Here is a 21109-nt window from a genome sequence, read left to right as displayed (position 1 = left end):
TCTCTCCAGTGTCATTTCCCATCACTTCCTGCCTTTCACAATGTCCTGCACACACTATTTCTCACCAGCCTGACTCTGCTCATGCTTTTTCTTATGTCCAGTTGCCCTTCTTAGTAACACTCCTCTTCCCCTCCTTAACCTGGTTAATTCCTACCCATATGTTTAATTCTGGTCATGCACCACCTGCTCAGGAAATTCTTGACCCATCACCATATCTCCCCCTTTGTAAAAGGGTAGTAGCAATAGCATCAGAACCTGTCTAACTTCAGCGGGGGAGAATCAAGATCAGCCCAGGGCTGATCCCTATGAGATGGAGGTCAGGCGTACTTGCACTCTTCAACCATTTTACCAATTCTGACACCAGCTGTCTTCCTCATGGCACTCTCTACTTCTGTGCTGGGTTCAATAATGTGTTGCAGTGGCCACACAGAACTCACAGACCATACTTAAAGTGGTTTATTTAGGAAGTAACAGTGTACGACTTGGGATCAGGATCAACAGGCTACAACTCAGGATCAGGATCAGGAAGCACGTAGGCAAAGTCTGAAAGGCTCCTCCAAAGAGGAGAGCACACCCCTCCCTTCTTCAGTGCAGGACAGCTATCTTGGAGTGCAAGCAAGCAGACCCTTCTCTCTGCATGTACACCCCCTCTCAGCCTTGCAGCCCTCTTCTCGGCCCCCTGAGGACAGGCCTCTCTGCCTTCGGCCTCCCTGCCATCAGTTCCTCCACTGCTAAGTGACCCAGCTCATAGCCAGTGTAGCAGTGTTTTAGCTGCATTCCCAGCAGCATGTTTCTGCTGACACCACTGACTCTGCTGCAGGGCCCCTTCCAGGCCTGTTGCCACCAACTCTGCAGCAAGGCCTCTCACTGTCTTCAGTGTTACAGCCCTTGACCTGTTACAGCTCTTTCAGGAGGTTCCTTGCCTCCTCTGTCTCTGCGTCTTTTTTCTTTCTTCCTTCTGCTACCGTCTGCCCACCTCTCTGGTGTTGGCTGCATATATAAGCAAACTCTTCATCGTTTTCAGGGCATGGCCCTCCCACCAGGGCCATGAACTAACCAATCCCCTCTTGGTGGGCCACAGACACTTCATTTGCATATTAGGCTATAGTCACTTCATTTAAGAAAGTATTTTTTTTTTATTGACCAATCACTGCAAGGTGCATACTAATCACAGGGCAGGCTGCAGCCCATGGCCAGACAAAAAGTACTAAACAAGTTGTTCACAGCTTATCCAGCAAATGTCAATCAACCTGGACAAAAGCAACAAACTCTCTTGGATAGGAAACTAGGGCAAAGATAACTTCTCATGGGTTAGGGGAAAAATCTCTCAAGTTGCGTTTTCCACAGAATCGAGGCAAAAGGCCACATAAAGGCACTGATTTCACCACACCTCTCCACCCTCACTCTAAGGTACTCTAATAGTGTCTTGAGCTTACCTCTGTCATTGCATTTGTCTCTTCACTTTGTAATTATCCATTTCTGTGTCTTTTTTCTCAATAAAGTATGAATGCCTTAAGGACAATGGCTTTATCTCATTCCGCTCTTTCTTCCCATAAGCCAGCAAAGTGTCTGGCACATGGTAGGTAACCAATGACGCTTTTCGAATGAATGTAAGAAAAAAGATTTGTCTTTCCTAATTACATAACGTCTGGACCCCTCAAGGTTGACATCAGAAGTCCAGAAATGCAGGGAGCAGACACAAGAACAAGGAACCCATTGCTCAATCAGAGCACTGCCTTCGACGCTCCCTCAAAGCCTGGGCTGTGGGAGCTTGGTCACGGTTACTCCCTCGAGCCCGGCGAGGCAGGAAAGGCGGGAAGGGAGCGCCTCTGCCTCCAATCAGGGACCCGAATTCCGGGAGCCAATCGCCGTTTCTGAGCCGCTCACCGAGGCCAGACTACGCTTCCCGTGAGGCCCCGCGAACGTCGGGGCGGGGCGGATGCCGTAAAGCTACTCGTCCGACGCGCCGCCCATCCCGCCTCGCGCCCCAGAGCTCGGTGGGCGCCACCGCCCCCAACCGAGGGCGCGAAGCTCCCGTGGCTCGCCGGGCTCGCCGGGCCCGCCGGGGCGCCCTCCCCGCCGGGGCCCCATCCTCAGGCCGGGCCGCGGGCGGAGGGGGCGGCCTGGAGGCGGTGGCGGGGTCAGCACGGCCGCCGAGAGCAGGGCCATGGAGCCCGGGGAGTCGGGGAAGGTAGGACCGGAAAGGCCCTGGGCTGCCCACTCCCGTCCCCCCGATCCCCGCTCTGGGATCCAGAGAGCCGCCGCGGTGCGGGCGGAGACCCCTCAGATGAGCCGGCCTTGCAGGGAAGGACTCGCCCGCTCGCCCGCCGGTCTGCGCACTCCCGGGGGCCGCCTCGGGGCAGCGGCCAAGGGCGGAGCAGACACCAGCTCGGCGCCTGGCGCATCCTCGCGGCCGGCCGCGCCCACCGTGGCGAGTGGCCGCTCGAGATGCTGGGGTGGGTGCCGCGCTGAGTGTAACGATGCGAGTGCGTCCTGTTCCCCACACCGCTGTGGGCTTAATGCAGAGTCCCCGCCTGCTCTGAGGCTGGATAGGACGCCAGCGGGAGCCAAGAGGTAGGGACAACTGAGAGGCAGGGTGAGGGCTTGGACCTGCCGTCTACCCGTTTCCCAAGAAAGGGTTGAAAAGAAAAATAGGGCATCTGGCGTATTTTTTGCCGACTTCTCTTTCTAGCTTCATGGAATATCTGGCCGTTGCTTAGATGCATATTCTAAAAATTTGCTTCAGGCTTTGGGCAAGAGGCTTTGAGTTGGACGAAAATGTGGAAAGTGCTTGGAGGTTAAGTGGATTTAACAGGATTGCTAGAGCACCGAGGCAGTGTTAGCCAACCAACATGGTTGTAGGCACGGTGACTTGGAGACAGTGCCCTGCCTCTTGGGTCTAAGATCTTTCTGGATGTTTTTTGTTGCCAGTTCTTGAGGATTGTTCCTTCTTTAGCACAGAGGTAAATTCCCTAAACAAACGTTTTGGAGTGCTTATTGAGTCTCTCCTTTTAAAACAAATTGTTCATTTCATAAACTTTTGTGGCTTGTGATTTACACCCAACTAGATGCTGGAAGTACCAGGATAAATATGAAATGACCACTTTCCTCAAGAAGGCTGGTAACTGAGAGGTCAGTGGTTGGAATTCACCAGCTAGCCTGGGGGAGAAAAAACCTCACTCACAATCGATTCCTGTAAAGATTATAGCCTAGGAAATGCTGTGGAGCAGTTCTGCTCTGTCCTAGGGTCTCTGTAACTCCAGGGCACACAATAACTTTCCTCAAGAAGTCTTCATGCAGTTTCACTTAAATAATATGGAAAATCCTGGAAGGGGTAGCCCACAGACGAAAGAGGGAAAGGATAGTGAGAGGATTTTCATTCAGTAGTTTTTTCTAGAAAGACTGGGAAGGACTCTGAATTACAAAGGAAATTATTCCTTGCTTCCATCCTCCTTCCCTGCCACAAGCTACAGTGATGCATTATCCAAACAAAAGAACTTACAAAACTCAAAGTCCGAGACAATGAAGCTCAACAGAACCTAGCTAAAGAAAGACAGAAGTTGAACTATGTGCCAGCCTCATGTTAAGCACTCTGGGGGATATAGAAAAGTAAAGAAAATGTCCCTTATCCTCAGTAATATCCCCAGATTAGGTTGAATCTGATTTTGGATGAGGGGGAGCAAAATGTAGTGGGAAAGAAGGATTATAAAAAACTGGCATTGAGAATTGGAATTAGATTTGCCAACTTTGGCCTTTCTACTTGTGAGAATGATTTGAAACCAATTTTCAAGCTGTTCTGTTCAGTGCTAGGCTTTCTTAGCATTTAATGAAAGAGGAGAGAAATACAAACATTTTGGGAGGTAGAGAAGACATTTGATGTCGCTTTTAGGTCCAACCGCTCATTGTAAATCCTGGCGACTAGTAATTTCACCCTTGATTGCGGGCTCTCACCCTTCCCAGGTGCATGAGTTGTCTGACTTGGGACATGAGAGCATTATCCAAAGATAGTGGAATAAAGTGATTGCAAAACAAACCAGTGGTGTAAGATGTGTTGCAAGTCAGTGACAGTAATTAAGACCTGGATGGAATGGCTGCATTCTGAATATTCGTTTTTGACTCCCAGGTGGGAGACTGGGAGTCCACTTGGGGTAGTGGCTTGGTCTATTAATAGAGCCCTCCTCTGATGGTATGTAGTGATAAAATATGTAGTGATATATGGTGCCCCGGTGGCACAGTGGTTTAGAGCTCAGCTCCTAACCAAAAGATTGGCAGTTTGAATCCACCAGCTGCTCCTTAGAAACTCTATGGGGCAGTTCTACCATAGGGTCACTATGAATTGAATCACCTTGACAGCAACGGTTTGAGTTTTTTTTCTTTTTAGTGACATTTGTGAACTAAAAGCAATCTTGGGCCATTGGCCATTGGATTGAGTGTCGGGTATGTTACCAGTCATTGGCAGAATAATGGGTAGAGGTCAAAGACTCTTCCTTTTACTCTTTACTCCATTATCCTCATTTGTTTTCTTCCCAGGCATTATCACTATACAAAATCATCATATTACAGAATCAGCCTGGTAGACTATAAGTAGGTGGAGGGAAATGGGGAGTCAGAGGATTTCAAGATTGAGTGTGTAGAGGGAGGAAAGGTACAAAATATGTTGTGTGGTTGCAGTTACACTTACCTGGTTGAAGTAGAGATTCCAGGTGGAGCAAGAAATTGAGCTGAGGTTCAGAAGATAGGTTAGACTCTGATTGAGGGGGACTTTGGTGCTGAGCTGAGAAGTTAGAGTTTTACCCTGTAGACAGTAGGAACTATTAAAATAGAACATCCAGTTGTTGTTGATAGGTGCCATCAAGTCGGTTCCGAATCAGTGACTGTGTACAACGGAACAAAACGCTGCATGGTCCTGTGCCATCCTCACAATTGTTGCTGTGTTTGAGGTCATTGTTGCAGCCGCTGTGTCAGTCTGTCTCTTGAGGGTTTTCCTCTTTTTTGCCGACCCTCCGCTTTATCAGGCATGATGCCCTTCTCCAGGAACTGGTCCCTCCTGATAACATGTCCAAAGTACATGAGACAATCTTGCCATCCTTTCTTCTAAGGAGTATCTGACTGTACTTCTTCCAGGAACATCCAGAGATTACTGAAGCAGATTCGTGTTTTCTTTACATTGCACTCAACCTGAGTCATAAGGTTCTTGCCGTGATACTAGTTCAAAGAGAGGTACCAATATTAGTGTAATCACTTGTCAGGAGACACCTCTTAGCATCCAGCCATAGCCGTATTCATCATCGTGGAGCTCACAGGCCCAAGCAGTGGGTCCACTGGTTTTCATTATGCCTGCCTGTTCACTCTGGAGGAAAGGGTGGGTATAACTAGGGAGTCCTGCCTTGTCCTTGGTCACAGAGTGTTTAACCTGTCCCAATCCTTTAGGCCTAGTTTACAGCAGTTACCCTGGGATTCCCATCCATTATCATTCTGGAGATTCTCTTTACCCCATCTACCTGTTAGATCTTCTTTTGCTGTATCTTGTGTGTACCCCTTTCCTGTTTTACTGCCTTGTTTTAGTGGAGCCCATCCTCCAGTAGGTTTTTGGAAATACAATCACATTTTGCTAAGGAATACATTCTTAGAGCAAATATTTGTTTAAATTATACACATTTGGCAGTACAATTCCAATTTTGTTTTTAAAAACTATTCATTTATACATATATGTACACAAAAGACTGAAAGATTATATACCAAATGTTAACAGTAATTCTCTTTGAATGAGGGATTGTGGGTAGTTTTAACCCCTTTTTTTCTGTTTATTTCTTTTGTCTAACTTATCTGCAGTGAATATGTATTCACTCATCATAAGAGAAATACTCAAAATTATTTTTTAAATTTACAATTCAGTAGCAACTAATAGGAGTTGTATATGCTGTTTTTCTCAAAAAACTTCTACTATTGAAGTTAGAATGCATATTTCATGTGCCTGAAATTATTAAGTATAAAGTTACAAAGCAATTTCAAAGATACTCAACTTATAAATGGAAATGAATATTGTTCCTCCAGATTTGTCACTTTGAAGGGTTTATACTTAACATCAAAGATGCTGCCATTTCCCAAAACGCTGTTTTTCTTTGGAGTGAAGAATTTGTTTGCTTATAATTTTATTTCTTTTACTGGGCGATAGATTTTTACGATACAAAATTAAAAAGGATAAGCAGAGAAATGTCTTTTGATTATTTCGTTTTCTGGTTATTTCTTTTATAACTTTATTTTATGGCTGCAATATCTTACTATCTGATACTATTAATAATAGTTTTTTTTTGTTTTGTAAGTTTCCTTCTCCCTGCCATACCTCCATTTTTTCAGTTCCATTAGCGCCCGTCTGTTTTGGCCTCTCTCTCCCCTGTTAGAACCTTTTGTCAGATGTCTGGTGGTCCAGTTGTTTGATCAGTAGAAGACCTAACATCTAGCTGGCAGTTCTCAGCACGAGGTAGGGGCTTGTCACTTTGGAGCCTCCCTGTAGGGGGGCTGGGTAGGCATTTGTTAGGGAGCAGCTTTCCCCAGTTATTATTTTAGCCCATCTGCTTTCACTCCAGGCCAGAGGTTTCTGGTGCTGCCAGATCCTGAGCCTTTTGAGGACTGAGTGGTATAAATTGGGTTGTTTCTCAGCTTTGCCCACAGCTAGGTTGGGATCTCATTTTCTTGGATAGGCTCAGTTACTACTCATTATCTGCTTTTTGCATTTTTCAAAATTGTGTTTTTGTTGTCTCCTCTCTTGTGCTCCCCGTTATTGTGGGTTTTTTGTTTTGGGATTTTTGGGTTGTTTTGGAGAGATCTTTTAAATTCTTGGGAGGGAGCAATGTACTTGTTCAATCTGCCATCTTGATCCAGAACTCCCCAAAGGGTTTTCTGAAACCTCTCCCTCCTTTTTTGCCCCCTTTATTTTAGTAGTTCTCAGCTCTAAAGCTTTACCTATTTGATCATTGACTTCATCCACAGACACAGCTCTAAATGGCTTCTGACTATTTCTAGAAACGGGTACATCCTCATAGATGACAGTTTACCATGTTCAAGATTATGCAAAAGAAGGTGTTACAAATTGTGACTGAAGGCACTGTCCGAGAAGTAGTGGGTCAGGTGGGAAGACACTTGAAAACACACAGGGAAAGGATTATGAAAGTCTTGAACACTGGTTGTCAGCCTTCTTTGTGACTATTTTGCTTCAGTATGTAGCACTTACCAGAAGAATGAGTCTCTTTCACACTGTGATTTGCACCCAGGGGCAAGAGAGATGGGATGTAGGGGTTATGTATGTAGATTGACCCCCCAATTCTGATATATTCCTTAAATATGGGTGCCTTCAGGCAGTTGTGAACACTAGTGTGGAAAACACACCTGTGGGAAATGTTGGTGCTTAGAAGGTGGTGTTTTTCCTTTCAGGCTCCTGTGACATTTGATGACATCACAGTGTATTTACTTCAGGAAGAGTGGATGCTGCTAAGTCGGCAGCAGCAGATGGAGATCTGGGGTTCTGACAAGCTAGTGGCACCACTGGGTATGTTCACTCCCTACCACTGCGAATCTTAGCCAGGCCAGGACATAGTGAGAATTTCCTGGGACCCTATCTTTTTTCCAGGCATCTTGGCACTACCTGTTTGCTCAACCCCATATCTGACCTATGCACATGAATTCATACACTGTTCTTTCTTTTCTTCCCTATAAATTGACCAAGAGAGGTGGGGAAATCCAGCATGTCAAGTCTAGACCTTGAGCTCTGTCTCCTGGATGCCTCAGGATGTGTCAGGGTACCAAGTGAGAAGCCCCTGCCTGTGGCTCTAGGAAGTGGAGTGAATTCTGTTTCAGGTACCTGAAGAGTACCAGAGGCAGTTAGCTGTGGTAGGAAGAGCATCAGATGTGGAGTTTGGAAATCTGGACTCAATCTCATTTTTAATACTCGTTTGACTTTAGCCAAGCCCTTTTTAAGGCCCAGTTTCCTTCTTCATAGGGTTGTTGTGGAGATATAATGAGATTAGAAACTTTTTTTTTTTTTTAAACAAATGTAGGTATTTTTAATCTGTTCTATTTTTCTGAATCCTTTTCTCTCGGCTTATATGGGTAGACTTTCTGAACCAAGCACAGAAGGAATTGTATCTCAGAAGTAGGTACATGTATGTGTACTATTTTTGGATTTGAATTTGATGAGTATCTACCGTGCTTTTGTTTTCAGTTTTCTTCCTGATCACTGTCTAGGGTCTTGGGAGCAACAATCTCAGCTGTTTGTGGGTGGAGTGGCTGTAGCTGGTTTGGGTCTTCTTCCTGTGCCTGATGAAAAAGACCTGAAAATCACTGGTTCTTCTAAACCAGAAGTTGCACAGGGCAGCTTAGGAGCCAGATTTGGTCCACAGATTTATTTGTTCATTTATTTATTTTTTCACTGGTTTTGTTTGGCTTCTTAAAAATATTTGAATAAATTGTCACTATTTAAACACTGGGAGTTTTCACATAAAAAAATATGGATTCCTGGTGTCTGTCGAATAGTGGGGAGACCTGGCAGTGCTGAGCCCGCGTTTAGGTGGTCACCGTGGCCCCTTACACAGGCCTAAGTGCCTCAGTTTTAGTTTCCTCTCCCCCAGCCTTGTATGTTGCCTACCTGTCTGGCTCCTCCAAGCATTTGAGTTTGGGAGCCTCTGTTCTGAACCAACAGTATTCGTACCTTTTTAGTCTTGAAGAGGGGCACAGAGCCTCTTACTGTGCCCTTCATTGTTTTCACCAGGTCTTCCTGCTCTTAGGGACCTCATGGGTAGCTGAGTTTCTAAACTACTGCTCTAAACCGTTGAGATTCCTTCTCTCACCTTTAACCCGTTACCTTACAATTCGTTGAGGGTGTGACAGACAGATTTTTCTTTGATGTTGTGACCTGGAGCCAGGACCTCATAGTGTTCTTCTCTGTTCCTGGAGCAGGACTGACAATTGCCAACCCAGAGCTATTCTGTAAACTTGAGCAAGGGGCAGAGCCATGGCTTGGAAATATTCAGGGACAGAGGAGTCTCCAGAACCATCGCTCAAGTAAGTGTGGACCTGCATGGGAGGAGGGGCTTAGCTGGAGAGCCAGCTGGGAAGCTGGGCACCAGGACTCCTGTCTCATTCTCTCCCAGCTAGCTCAACTAGTGCGATTCTTCCCCCAGCTGTCACCTTACTGAAAATACACATACCTCCCTACCATCCTTCTCCAGCTTCTTAACTCCCTTTATTTTATCTCCACCTAAGATTATACACTTATCTATAATTACGTACTGTGAACGTACTGTGATATGGTTGTGGCGTTACGTACTGTGAACGTACTGTGATATGGTTGTGGCGTTACGTACTGTGAGCGTACCGTGATGTGGTTGTGGCATTACGTACTGTGAACGTACCGTGATATGGTTGTGGCGTTACGTACTGTGAATGTACTGTGATGTGGTTGTGGCATCACATACTGTGAACGTAGTGTGATACGGTTGTGGCGTTACGTACTGTGAACGTAGTGTGATGTGGTTGTGGTGTTACGTACTGTGAACGTACCGTGACGTGGTTGCGGCGTTACGTACTGTGAACGTACTGTGATGTGGTTGTGGCGTTACGTACTGTGAACGTACTGTGATATGGTTGTGGCGTTACGTACTGTGAACGTACTGTGATATGGTTGTGGCGTTACGTACTGTGAACGTACCGTGATATGGTTGTGGCGTTACGTACTGTGAGCGTACCGTGATGTGGTTGTGGCATTACGTACTGTGAACGTACTGTGATGTGGTTGTGGCGTTACGTACTGTGAGCGTACCGTGATGTGGTTGTGGCGTTACGTACTGTGAGCGTACCGTGATGTGGTTGTGGCGTTACGTACTGTGAGCGTACCGTGATGTGGTTGTGGCGTTACGTACTGTGAACGTACCGTGATGTGGTTGTGGCGTTACGTACTGTGAGCGTACCGTGATGTGGTTGTGGCGTTACGTACTGTGAGCGTACCGTGATGTGGTTGTGGCGTTACGTACTGTGAACGTACCGTGATGTGGTTGTGGCGTTACGTACTGTGAACGTACTGTGATATGGTTGTGGCGTTACGTACTGTGAACGTACTGTGATATGGTTGTGGCGTTACGTACTGTGAACGTACTGTGATATGGTTGTGGCGTTACGTACTGTGAACGTACCGTGATATGGTTGTGGCGTTACGTACTGTGAACGTACCGTGATATGGTTGTGGCGTTACGTACTGTGAACGTACCGTGATGTGGTTGTGGCGTTACGTACTGTGAACGTACCGTGATGTGGTTGTGGCGTTACGTACTGTGAACGTACCGTGATATGGCTGTGGAGTTATGTACTGTGAACGTACCATGACGTGGTTGTGGCGTCACGTACTGTGAATGTACTGTGATGTGGTTGTGGCATCACATACTGTGAACGTAGTGTGATACGGTTGTGGCGTTACGTATTGTGAACGTAGTGTGATGTGGTTGTGGTGTTACGTACTGTGAACGTACCGTGACGTGGTTGCGGCGTCGCGCACCGGGAGCGTACCGTGACGTGGTTGCGGCGTCGCGCACCGGGAGCGCACCGTGACGTGGTTGTGGCGTCAGATGAGGTCATGACTGTGTCTCATTTGTTCTGCATTCCCAGCACCTGGACTAGTAGTTCTGTAGGAATGAATGAACGAATGGATAGCTGTCTGCCAAGTTCTCCTTGGAAAAGCTTCTCTTGATGAGGGATTGGCTTAGCTAGAGCCGGGCCGGGGACACCTGCCATTGTGTAAGATGACTGAGACAGCCCAGCACCTGCTGTGGGAGAGAAGTGAGGTGAAGGAGCAAGAACTTACGTAAAGTGAGTCACAGAGCCTTGCTCTCCTTTGGAATCTATCCCAGACGGACCACAGGAGCCTCAGATGTCTTTGTAACTCTAAAGTATCACAGGTATTCATTTGTTTTGTTTTTCTTTGCTCGGCACTTAATTTTGAGTCTAATGCCCTTTTATTAACAGCTTTGTGCTCTTGAGGTTGGTTACAATTTTGTAGACTGGCCTACTAACCTATAGCAAATAATGAGTCCTTGATCTCTGGGCATCTGAACTTATGTTGATGCATAAGGAGGAACCCCAAAGAGCTAAATCGAGTTGTGTGAGCTGAATTCCAACAAAGGAGTGAATAAAGAAACTTCAAGTTTAGCCTGAAGAAGAAAAACTCCCAGAGAGGGCATGAGAGTTTTCACCTCTTTGAAGGCTATGGTGTGAGAGAGGGGTTAGACTTGTTTCTCATGAAGGCTGGATCAGAGTCAGCGGGTGGAAGTTACTAAAGGGTGGATTGCAGTTGAAGGAAATGATCTAGGGACCAGACTCCACCCTGGGAGATAGGTAGCTCTTTCCCTGAAGGGACTTAAGCAAAATGCAGGTACCTCTTCAGGATCTAGAGAAGGGGATTCCTGCGGAGTAAGGAGTTATGTTATGTGGCTTCATACCTTTTTTAGTCCTGTGTTGTATTGCTTCCATGTTCTCATCCACAAGTAAGTTTTGAACCCCCCGAAGTTTGTGCCACTATCTTAGGTTGCACAGATCAAAGTGCAAAGACCTCCTCTTGTCTGGTGTGCCTGTCCTTGAAATTAAAAGAAAGGAAAAAAAAAAAAGATTTGCTTAAAGCCCATTTGGTTCTTTGCTGGATTGGGTAAGGTGGGCCTGGTAGGCTGGGGAGACTGAAAGGGGAGCGTTTGAGTAGACGCCGTGTCACTTTTGACTGTGTGATTTGCGGCTTTCCTACCGGATATGCCTGAGGGCCTCCATGTGTTGCAATGGCTCTAACTCCATTTGCCCCTTTTCTCTAAAGGAAAAGACAAGATGGGCCGCATGGAAGAAATAGATGTGCCGGAAGCAGCCCGAGAGCCTGGACTGTGCCTGCCGCCCCAAAAGAAAGCCCATCTTTCCCACTTGCGTGCAGAGGGTGGCGACATGGAGGTCCATTGCACAGGAAAACGCCAACGGCCAGCGAAGCCGCGGTCTATCCAGAAGTCGTGGTTTGCGCAGTTTCCGTGGCTGGTCATGAATGAGGAGCGGACGGCTCTGTTTTGCTCTGTTTGCCGAGAATACCCATGTGTCAGGGAGAAACGGTCAAGGTTAATAGAAGGTTATACAGGACCTTTCAAGGTGGAGACTCTCAAATACCACGCCAAGAGCAAAGCTCACCTGTTTTGTGTTAATGCCTTGGCTGCAAGGGACCCCCCGTGGGAAGCACATCTCCAGAGCATCGCAGACACACCTGGAGAGGTGCTCACCAGCTCAGCACACCTCTTCCCTGTAGACTGTCCTACATCATACCCTCCCGGGCCTCTGGGAGACTATGACGATGTAGCCAGGCTCTTGCCAAGCTCTAGAGCTGAGCTGAGGGACCCTGCATTGTATCTAGATTGCGTCTCAGAGTTGAGGCAAAAAGAAATCACTGATGACATCCACACGTCCTCAAACATTAACGTTTTATTTGATGACTCTGCTGAACCCTTCAGTCAGGTAATATGTTTATAATGGCTGCTGTCTTTTAAAGGAAGGACTCATGCTGAGAAGAGCATACCTCATATCACAATGACTGCGTTGTAACGCTGTAATGTTATCTTAAGCTAACATGCTAATTAGGTACTAGGCATTGTTTTAAGTGCTTTACATGTGTTATTAAGACAACAGCCCTGTTATTATCATCTCCTTTTTGCAGATAAGAAAACATCATTTGCAGGACAGAGCATTCTAACCTCCGGTACAAAGGGAACACCTGAGAACAGAACAGTAATCATTGTCCAGATTGAAAACAACCACAGAGCTCAAATAGCCAGATGCTTTTTATCCTAAATAAGGTTTTTTTTTTTAATATTAACTTTAACTTTGCAATCATGTAGTACTTTTAAACACTGCAGAGATTTCTCAACCGCACCGTTTTACGTAACGTTTCTAATGCTGCTGTAATGCCGGTAGAGCAAGTGTTGTAGGGCCCATCTTGTGGGAAGAAAATCAGGACTGGGGGAGAGTGACCTGTCCAGAGCCCAGAGCTCTGTGGTGAGCCCAGGACCTGCTGTCAGCACCCTCACTGCTGCTCCAGCGCCTTCTTGCACACCCCGCAGCACTGTTGAGTCCTGACAGGCAAGTTTCTCTGTAGGTTTGCTTTATAATTTTTTAGTTATTTGAGAAGCTAGCCTGTAAGGAAGCTATAGTAACTGGAATTTTTGAACCTTCCCCATTTCTCAACTATTCCGTGTGAGTCAGAATTTACACCTTACAAATCATTTTTAGTACCCCCTCCAGGATTCCAATTAGAATAGCTGAGAGATTTCTCATACCTAACATAAGGGACCACCTAACGTTAGTAAGCTGAAATTTTTCCAGAAAAATGACACATACCTGCTATTTTAAAGTATGAGAAGCTGGCTAATAAACAGTTCTAACCTTTTATTACTGAATTTAAGGACTGTTCTTTCTGACTACTTCTTCCTTCCTACCCTGTTTGGAAGCCTTAGCAGGAGATTCTAGAGGCAGATAGTCACCTTTGCGTTGTGGTTGAGCAGCAGGCACCCCTCGTAGGACTGTAGGAGAAAGGTGCAGCCATGTGACCTCCCGAGACACCTGTGTATTCCATGTGTGTTACTTCCTCCCAGGCGGCTCCAGTGTCTTCCTGAGATGCATTTGGTTTTCACCTGCTAATTCTGGGCCTCATGAACTTGGTTCGTTGACTTTAGATGGATAAGTTGATTTCTCAGAGCACATCTAGGCCTCTTGGTGACATGGCTGAGGAGGACCCCTGGGTGTTGCACTGAGTGACTGATGCTCTTTGTTGCAGGACGATTCTGAAGAGGGGCTCTTTGAGGAGGTTCCCGTGGTGTTTGAGGATGTGGCGGTGTATTTCACCCGGGAGGAGTGGGGCTTGCTAGACAAGCGGCAGAAGGAACTGTACAGAGGCGTGATGTGGATGAATTATGAGCTGTTGGCATCACTGGGTAAAGATTCACGGGACGTCTGTCCCCCCACATGGCAGCTGTGGCTGCTGGTCATCCTCCCATTTCCGCCCTCTCCCACTCAAAAGCAGAGTTAGCGTACCTTGTATACCTCAGGCCTCTGCCTGCTTTAGGATGCTCTCTTTTATCCCTGTCCATCTATCCATCTTCCACCAAACACGTATTGAGTGCCTACCAAGTGCCAGATGGCACAATGTGGCAAGGCCTCTGCTTTCAAGGGGCTAGTAGGTCTGGGGAGAGACAGGTACTTTAAAAAAAAATTATAAAATAGCAAAAGTACTATACAAGAGGCTGAAAAAGTACCCTGGAAATATAGAAGAAGGGTGATTTCATCTTGATGGGGATGGGAGGGAGGGATCAGGAGGGTTTATAGAGTCCAAAAGGTTTTAGCTGCGTTTAAAACCAGGTGGACAAGAAGTATCTAGACATGACCGAGGGTGGGGCCAGCATCCACAAAGACTGAGGAAGGAAGGGGCCTAGGCGATAGGCCCTCCACCCTGTGCAGTTCTGGCCGAGGCTGCTGTGTCTGCCGGGGGTCTTGGTATGGTGTCACTGGTTTTGGACACTAGAGAATTACGAAGGGGATGGTTTCTGTCACCTCAGAATGACACTCTCATCTCCTGCATCTGTTTCTTCTCTTTAACCCTTTACTCTCAGATACCTGTGGTTCTCACACAGCATCAGCTCTTTTATCAAGATGGAAAGACAGCTTTCACCTTTTTTTTTTTTTTTTAATTTGTGCTTCAGGTGAAAGTTTATAGCTCAAGTTAATTTCTCATACAAAAATTTATACACATATTGTTATGTGACCCCAGTTGCAATCTCTATAATGTGACAGCACACCCCGCCTTTCCACCCCAGGTTTCCTGTGTCCATCCAACCAGCTCCTATCCCTTTCTGCCTTCTCATCCCACCTCCAGACAGGAGCTGCCCATTTAGCCTCATGTATCTGCTTGAACTAAGAAGCACACTCTTCACAAGTATTATTTTATGTTTTATAGTCCAGTCTTCTTTGAACAGTTGGCTTCGGGAATGGTTTTAGTCCTGGGTTAACAGAGAGTCTGGAGGCCATGTCTTCAGGGGTTCCTCTAGTCTCAGTCAGACCATTAAGCCTGGTGTTTTTACGTGAATTTGAGTTCTATGCCACATTTTTCTCCTGCTCCATCAGGGACTCTCTGTTGTGTTCCCTGTCAGGGCAGACATTGGTGGTAGCTGGACACCATCTGATTCTTCTGGTCTCAGGCTGATGGAGTCTCTGGTTTATGTGGCCCTTTTGTCTCTTGGGCTAATATTTTCCTTGTGTCCTTGGTGTTCTTCATTCTCCTTTGCTCCAGGTTGGTTGGGATCAATTGATGCATTTTAGTTGGCTGCTTGAAAGCTTTTAAGACCCCAGATGCCACTCACCAAAGTGGGATGCGGAATATTTTCTTAATGAACTTTATTATTTCAGTTGATGTAGATGTCCCCTGAAACTGGTCCCCCAGACCCCTGCCCCTGCTGCTCTGTCCCTCGAAGTGTTTGGTTGTGTTCAGGAAACTTCTTAGCTTTTGGTTTAGGCCAGTTGCGCTGACTTCCCCTGTATTGTGTGTTGTCCATCCCTTCACCTAATTCGTGTCTACTCTCTAGTTAGTGAATTCCCTTCTCCCTCCCTCCCCATCCTCATAACCATCAAAGAATGTTTTCTTCTGTGTTTAAACCTTTTTTTGGGTTCTTAAAACAGTTGTAATATTCATACAATATTTGTCCTTTTGCGATTGACTGATTTCACTCAGCACAGTGCCTTCCAGATTCCTCCATGTTATGAGATGTTTTGCATATTCCTCATTGTTCTTTATCACTGTGTGGTATTCCGTTGTGTGTATATACCATAATTTGTCTATCTGTTCATCTGTTAACGGGCACCGAGGTTGTTTCCATCCTTTTGCTATTGTGAACAGTGCTGCAGTGAACATGGGCGTGCATATGTCTAGTCGTGTGATGGCTCTTATTTCTCGAGGATATATTCAGAGGAGTGGGATTGCTGGATCGTATGGTACTTCTAGCTTTTTAAGGAAGTGCCAGGTCAGTTTCTCTAATGGCTAACGATCGTGAGCATTTCCTCAGGTATCTGTTAGCCACCTGAATGGCTTCTGTGGTGAAGTACCTGTTCATATCCTTTGCCAATTTTTTAATTTGGTTATTTGTCTTTTTATTGTTGAGGTTTTGCAGTATCTTGTAGATTTTAGAGATTAGACTCGAATCGGATATGTCGTATTCAAAAATTTTTTTCCAGTCTGTAAGTTGTTTTTTTACTCTTTTGGTGAAGTCTTTTGATGAGCATAAGTGTTCGATTTACAACTTTGCATCTTAAAATCTTTTGCTTATTTATATATTGGACTGACATGTAAATGTAACAGAAATCTCACTGAACAGATGCTGTGTAAACTGGAATTTCAGCAGCCGTCTGCCTCATGATGTCTACAGACTAAACGTGGGAACGTTTATGACTAATTTATGTCATATCCTTGCTTACGCTGTCCTTTAGTGTGTAACCAAGATATGTTTTTAAATAGTTTTGATTTATGTATTTATTTTTCATTGTTCTTAACTTTTAAATGACTCCCCAAACCTTCAGAAATTTTTTCTGGTAACAAGAGATTTATAATCAGGTCCAGGACACCTTTAAGAAGTGTGTATTCATAGAGCATCGGTACCACCTACTGTGTTTAAGGGTGAAGAAGAAGGGGGAATCAATCTTAAAAGGTACATATACACTTGCCTATGCACCTGAGTTTTCTTCTTTAAGGTTCTTACCAGCCCTAACACACTTTCACGTCTGGAGCCTGTGTGGGTGGCCACGGTGACAGTGAGGACAGTCAGCACGGAAATGATGCTACTCCAGCATCTATGACTGACTTGGATTGTTCAGCTTAAAACTTGCTGAAGTTTTGTGTTTTGACAGAACATGGTATAAACATTTTATTATTTTCTTTTTAGTTTACATAAATTAGGAAGTGGGGAAACCTTAGCTAACCAGGGTAAATTAAAATACAGCTCAGTTTTGATTAAGTTTTGTTTGGATTAAAAAAAAAAAAAAAAGAATCAGGAAAGAATCAGGGAAGGCTGTATAGAGGATGGAGCTTGTCCTGTCAACTGTCTGTGGGATTAACATGGACCCCGGTGTCTAGAAACAGAATTGCATGTGTGTGATTTCTTCTCAGTACTTTAACTAGCTCTCTTGCTATTATCCTTTAACTGTCCCTCAATTTAAAGAAATTTTTACATTTGAGATATAAAAGAATTTTAAGGAGCCTTGAGAATATAACCTGGACCTAACGTGAACGGTTTGTATGCCCAGTGACCTTTTAAAGGGCATCAAGCCAATTACTGGGATATAAACCAGTGCTGAAATATAGCTTTGATTCTCTGAATTTATTTTTGCTTTGTCTAGTTTTTTTATCTTCCATACTTTATCCCCCTGAGGCAAATGCTTTAAGAGTTGAAAAGCAAATATTATTTTGCATTATCTTATTTTTTTTTGCAAGTAGAACTCCTTGGAGTGAACTCAGTTTTTGAAAATGAAAACCTCAATCATAATTTTTGCACCCAAGAAAAGTTCTATTAGCCTTAAAAAAAAAAAAACTCCTATTATATTTTATCTTAAAATACTGTGATCTGCTCATACTAGGTGTTAGAGGAATCTTCTGTCTGTCTTTTTTAGTTTTTATATCTGGAAATGGTAACAGTGGCTTCGCTGTTCACAGACTATCTCCTGAGTGTCTGTTGAGTGTTCTACATCTGCGCTTTTTAACCTTTAAGCCAAACCTGCCAGGTAGCTTTGTTTTTATTTGCAGATGAGGAAACCAGCCCAGAATCTAAGTCATTTAGCCAGTAAATGGCTAAACGGAGTTTTTCCCTTCTGCCCATCGAGCATGTCCTTGGCTTGGATAGAATTCCTGCTTTATATTTATCGTATTATTACTGAGTGGTCTCCTTTCTTTTTCTTTTCAAGACTTGTGCTAGCCGTATGCTATTAAAATAATAATGATACCTGCCACATGTAAGGCTGTTTAAAAATTCAAATAGTGTAAGGATAAAGTTTAAAAAAAAAAATCTCCACACCTGTTCCTCCTCTTCTTCAGTCCCACTGCACAGGGGCTGATAGTTGGGTCTGTGTTCTTCCAGGCCTTCTGTTCAGGCCCTTCTCATTTCTCACCACCTCCCTGAGGACCCGGGCGGAGAGAGGGGCCGGGGGCGGCCTGTGGGGGCCAGGTGGAGAGAGGGGCCGGGGGCGGCCTGTGGGGGCCAGGTTCCTTGGCCAGGCTCCTAGGCCATTCTCATTTCTCACCACCTCACTGAGGACCCGGGTGGAGAGAGGGGCCGGGGCCTACCCGTGGGGTCAGGGGCCGTGGCCAGGCTGTGGGGGTCAGGGGCCGTGGCCAGGCTGTGGGGGCCAGGTGCAGTGACCAGGCTGTGGGGCCAGGTGCAGTAACCAGGCTCCGCTCAGCGGCCAGTCTCCATGCAGCGCAGCTTCTGCCGCTTACTTGCTCTGCCGTTGCTTCTTCTTAGAGTTTACGATGGGTAGACTTGTTATTTTAAGTTTTTAATTCTCTATTTCTTTTTAAAAGACAGTCTCAACTTGATACAGTGAATTTAATACTTGATTTTGTCAGTGTTTAGTGGTTAAATTGCCTAGTCACTGAAGTGCTTCAGCAGATGTACTTTTCCAGGTTGTATACCCTAACCCCTTAGGCCCTTCTTAGCTTGGCCAGCCGTTTTGTCCGTATTGCTGAGCTTGTAGAGGCCAATAATTTCGATGTTGGAGAAAAGAGGAAAGTGTTTTGTTTTGTTCTATGCTTTCGTATTTCAGCCTTTTGTGGACTTGCTCGTTTAGAACTATTTTATTTCCTGCTCCTCAGAGTTTGTGGCTATTCTTTTATTCCAATATTTTAGACTCTGGGTCCAGACTTTGGCCATATCTGATGAGGTCTCTTGTTTCCCCAAAAGAAGCATCTGAAAAACTCAGTTACATTCAGCTGTTAAGAAACTCATATTTTTCAGTAACAGAAATGGACATTCCACTATAGGGAGCGTGTGGGTAACCCTAGGAGTCCCCATTCCTGTGTGGCAGATCATGTGATAATGGCCTCCAAGTGGGGGAGCAGAACAGGAACGAGGGAGAGAAATGAAGGCAAGGGGCCAGAGTGGGCCATCTCAGAACTTATATTGTGGGCTTGAGCCTGCCCACCTTGGGATGATATCATGGACAAATCAGAAATCTGCACTTCGTAAGACAAATGTTTTTGTGGATTGTAGGTGTCTGTGCGTGTGTGTGTATGCCCTTGCTATAGCTATATCCCCTTAATACTTTTCTACTATTAAGGCATAGAAAGGTCTTTGAAAATTTGCTCTGTCTCACTTGTTCTGAGGGGAACAGAGGGAGGAGGTTTTGACAATACTCAGGCCACAGCATCAGGGAGGTCCTGTGGGGTACAGGGCTTCTGGGGCCAGTGTGGAGCTGCACTCAAAAAACCCACAACGGGAGATTACACGGAGGAGAATGGATTTGGGGATCCTTGGTTCCCTCTTTTGTTTTCTTTAAAAATATTTCTTCATAATTGTGCTTAGTTTTATCCATCAAAGTAGCTGTAGTAGGATTTAAAATGAAAAATGCAATTCCCATCCCTTCTCTCTCTGCTGCTCAATCCTCCTCCCCAAAATCTCTTAGCTGTTTCTGCTAGTAATTTGTCTCCATGTTTCTAAATAACACGTGCTGGATAACATACGCTTGGGCAACGTCCAACTGCATACACATCCACGGTTCCATAAGGTGATAATAAAGTTCAGAAATCCCAATTGGAGAATGGGATTTCACGGATTTAGGCATGTTGCACTCAACAGTCACAACAGCCCTCAAAAACAAAGAAAAAATTCTCCAAGCTACTAAAGAATTGACTCCACCGAAAGCTACAAAGCTGACGAACATGTGAGAGGGACCTATGTCAGCTATGGAGAAATCGCTAATGGCGTGGATTGAGGACCAAGCACAAAAGCCAATCCCTCTCAGCAAATTGATGATCACTGCAAGGCACATATCTTGTTCAAGATGCTTAAAGAAAAAGGAGGATCAGACTATAATATCGAGTTTAGTGCTAGCTCTGGGTGATTCAAGCATTTCAAACGATGTTTTTTGCATATAATATGAAAATAAGTGGTGAGTCTGCGGTTGCCGATGTAAAAGCACCTTAGATTCAGGGCGCTGACTCCAGGGGAAGGATCTCTCTGTCTCTCTGTCTGTCTCTCTGTCTCTGTCTCTCTCTCTCTCAGCTCTGGAGGAAGGTCCTTGTCATCAGTCTTCCATTGGTCTGGGAGCATCTCAGGCGCAGGGACTCCAGGTCCAAAGAACACGCTCTGCTCCCGGTGCTTCTTTCTGGGTAGTATGAGGTCCCCAACTCTGCTTGCTTCTCTTTCCTTTTATCTTTTAAGAGATAAAAGGTGGTGCAGGCCATCAAAAAAATAATTCACCCTGATCAAGTGGGATTTATACCAGGTATGCAAGGCTGGTTTAATATCAGAAAAACCATTAATGTAATCCATCACATAAATAAAACAAAAGACAAAAACCACATGATCTTATCAATTGATGCAGAAAAGGCATTTGACAAAGTCCAACACCCATTCATGATAAAAACTCTTACCAAAATAGGAATTGACGGAAAATTCCTCAACATAATAAAGGGCATCTATGCAAAGCCAACAGCCAATATCACTCTAAATGGAGAGAACCTGAAAGCATTTCCCTTGAGAACGGGAACCAGACAAGGATGCCCTTTATCACCGCTCTTATTCAACATCGTGTTGGAAGTCTTAGCCAGGGCAATCAGGCTAGACAAAGAAATAAAAGGTATCCGGATTGGCAAGGAAGAAGTAAAGTTATCACTATTTGCAGATGACATGATTATATACACAGAAAACCCTAAGGAATCCTCCAGAAAACTACTGAAACTAATAGAAGAGTTTGGCAGAGTCTCAGGTTATAAAATAAACATACAAAAATCACTTGGATTCCTCTACATCAACAAAAAGAACACCGAAGAGGAAATAACCAAATCAATACC

General features: G+C 45.1%; 1 protein-coding gene across 1 annotated transcript in view; it reads left to right on the top strand.

Annotated features, from left to right (window-relative positions):
- Positions 1 to 2059: 2059 nt before the first annotated feature.
- The window catches only part of ZNF862 (zinc finger protein 862), a 46201-nt gene continuing 27151 nt past the window's right edge, over positions 2060 to 21109 (top strand). Inside the window, exons 1-6 of the mRNA XM_064289554.1 lie at positions 2060 to 2191; positions 7432 to 7546; positions 8953 to 9057; positions 10654 to 10943; positions 11846 to 12522; positions 13838 to 13994. Of these exons, the coding sequence (XP_064145624.1) occupies positions 11857 to 12522; positions 13838 to 13994 (823 nt within the window). The 5' untranslated portion in view covers positions 2060 to 2191; positions 7432 to 7546; positions 8953 to 9057; positions 10654 to 10943; positions 11846 to 11856. The remainder of the gene's footprint in view (positions 2192 to 7431; positions 7547 to 8952; positions 9058 to 10653; positions 10944 to 11845; positions 12523 to 13837; positions 13995 to 21109) is intronic.

The sequence above is a fragment of the Loxodonta africana genome, chromosome 8, assembly GCF_030014295.1.
Source record: "Loxodonta africana isolate mLoxAfr1 chromosome 8, mLoxAfr1.hap2, whole genome shotgun sequence".
Classification (NCBI taxonomy): domain Eukaryota; kingdom Metazoa; phylum Chordata; class Mammalia; order Proboscidea; family Elephantidae; genus Loxodonta; species Loxodonta africana.
The sequence above is the reverse complement of the archived record's forward strand: the minus strand, read 5'-3'. Positions and strand labels throughout refer to the sequence as shown.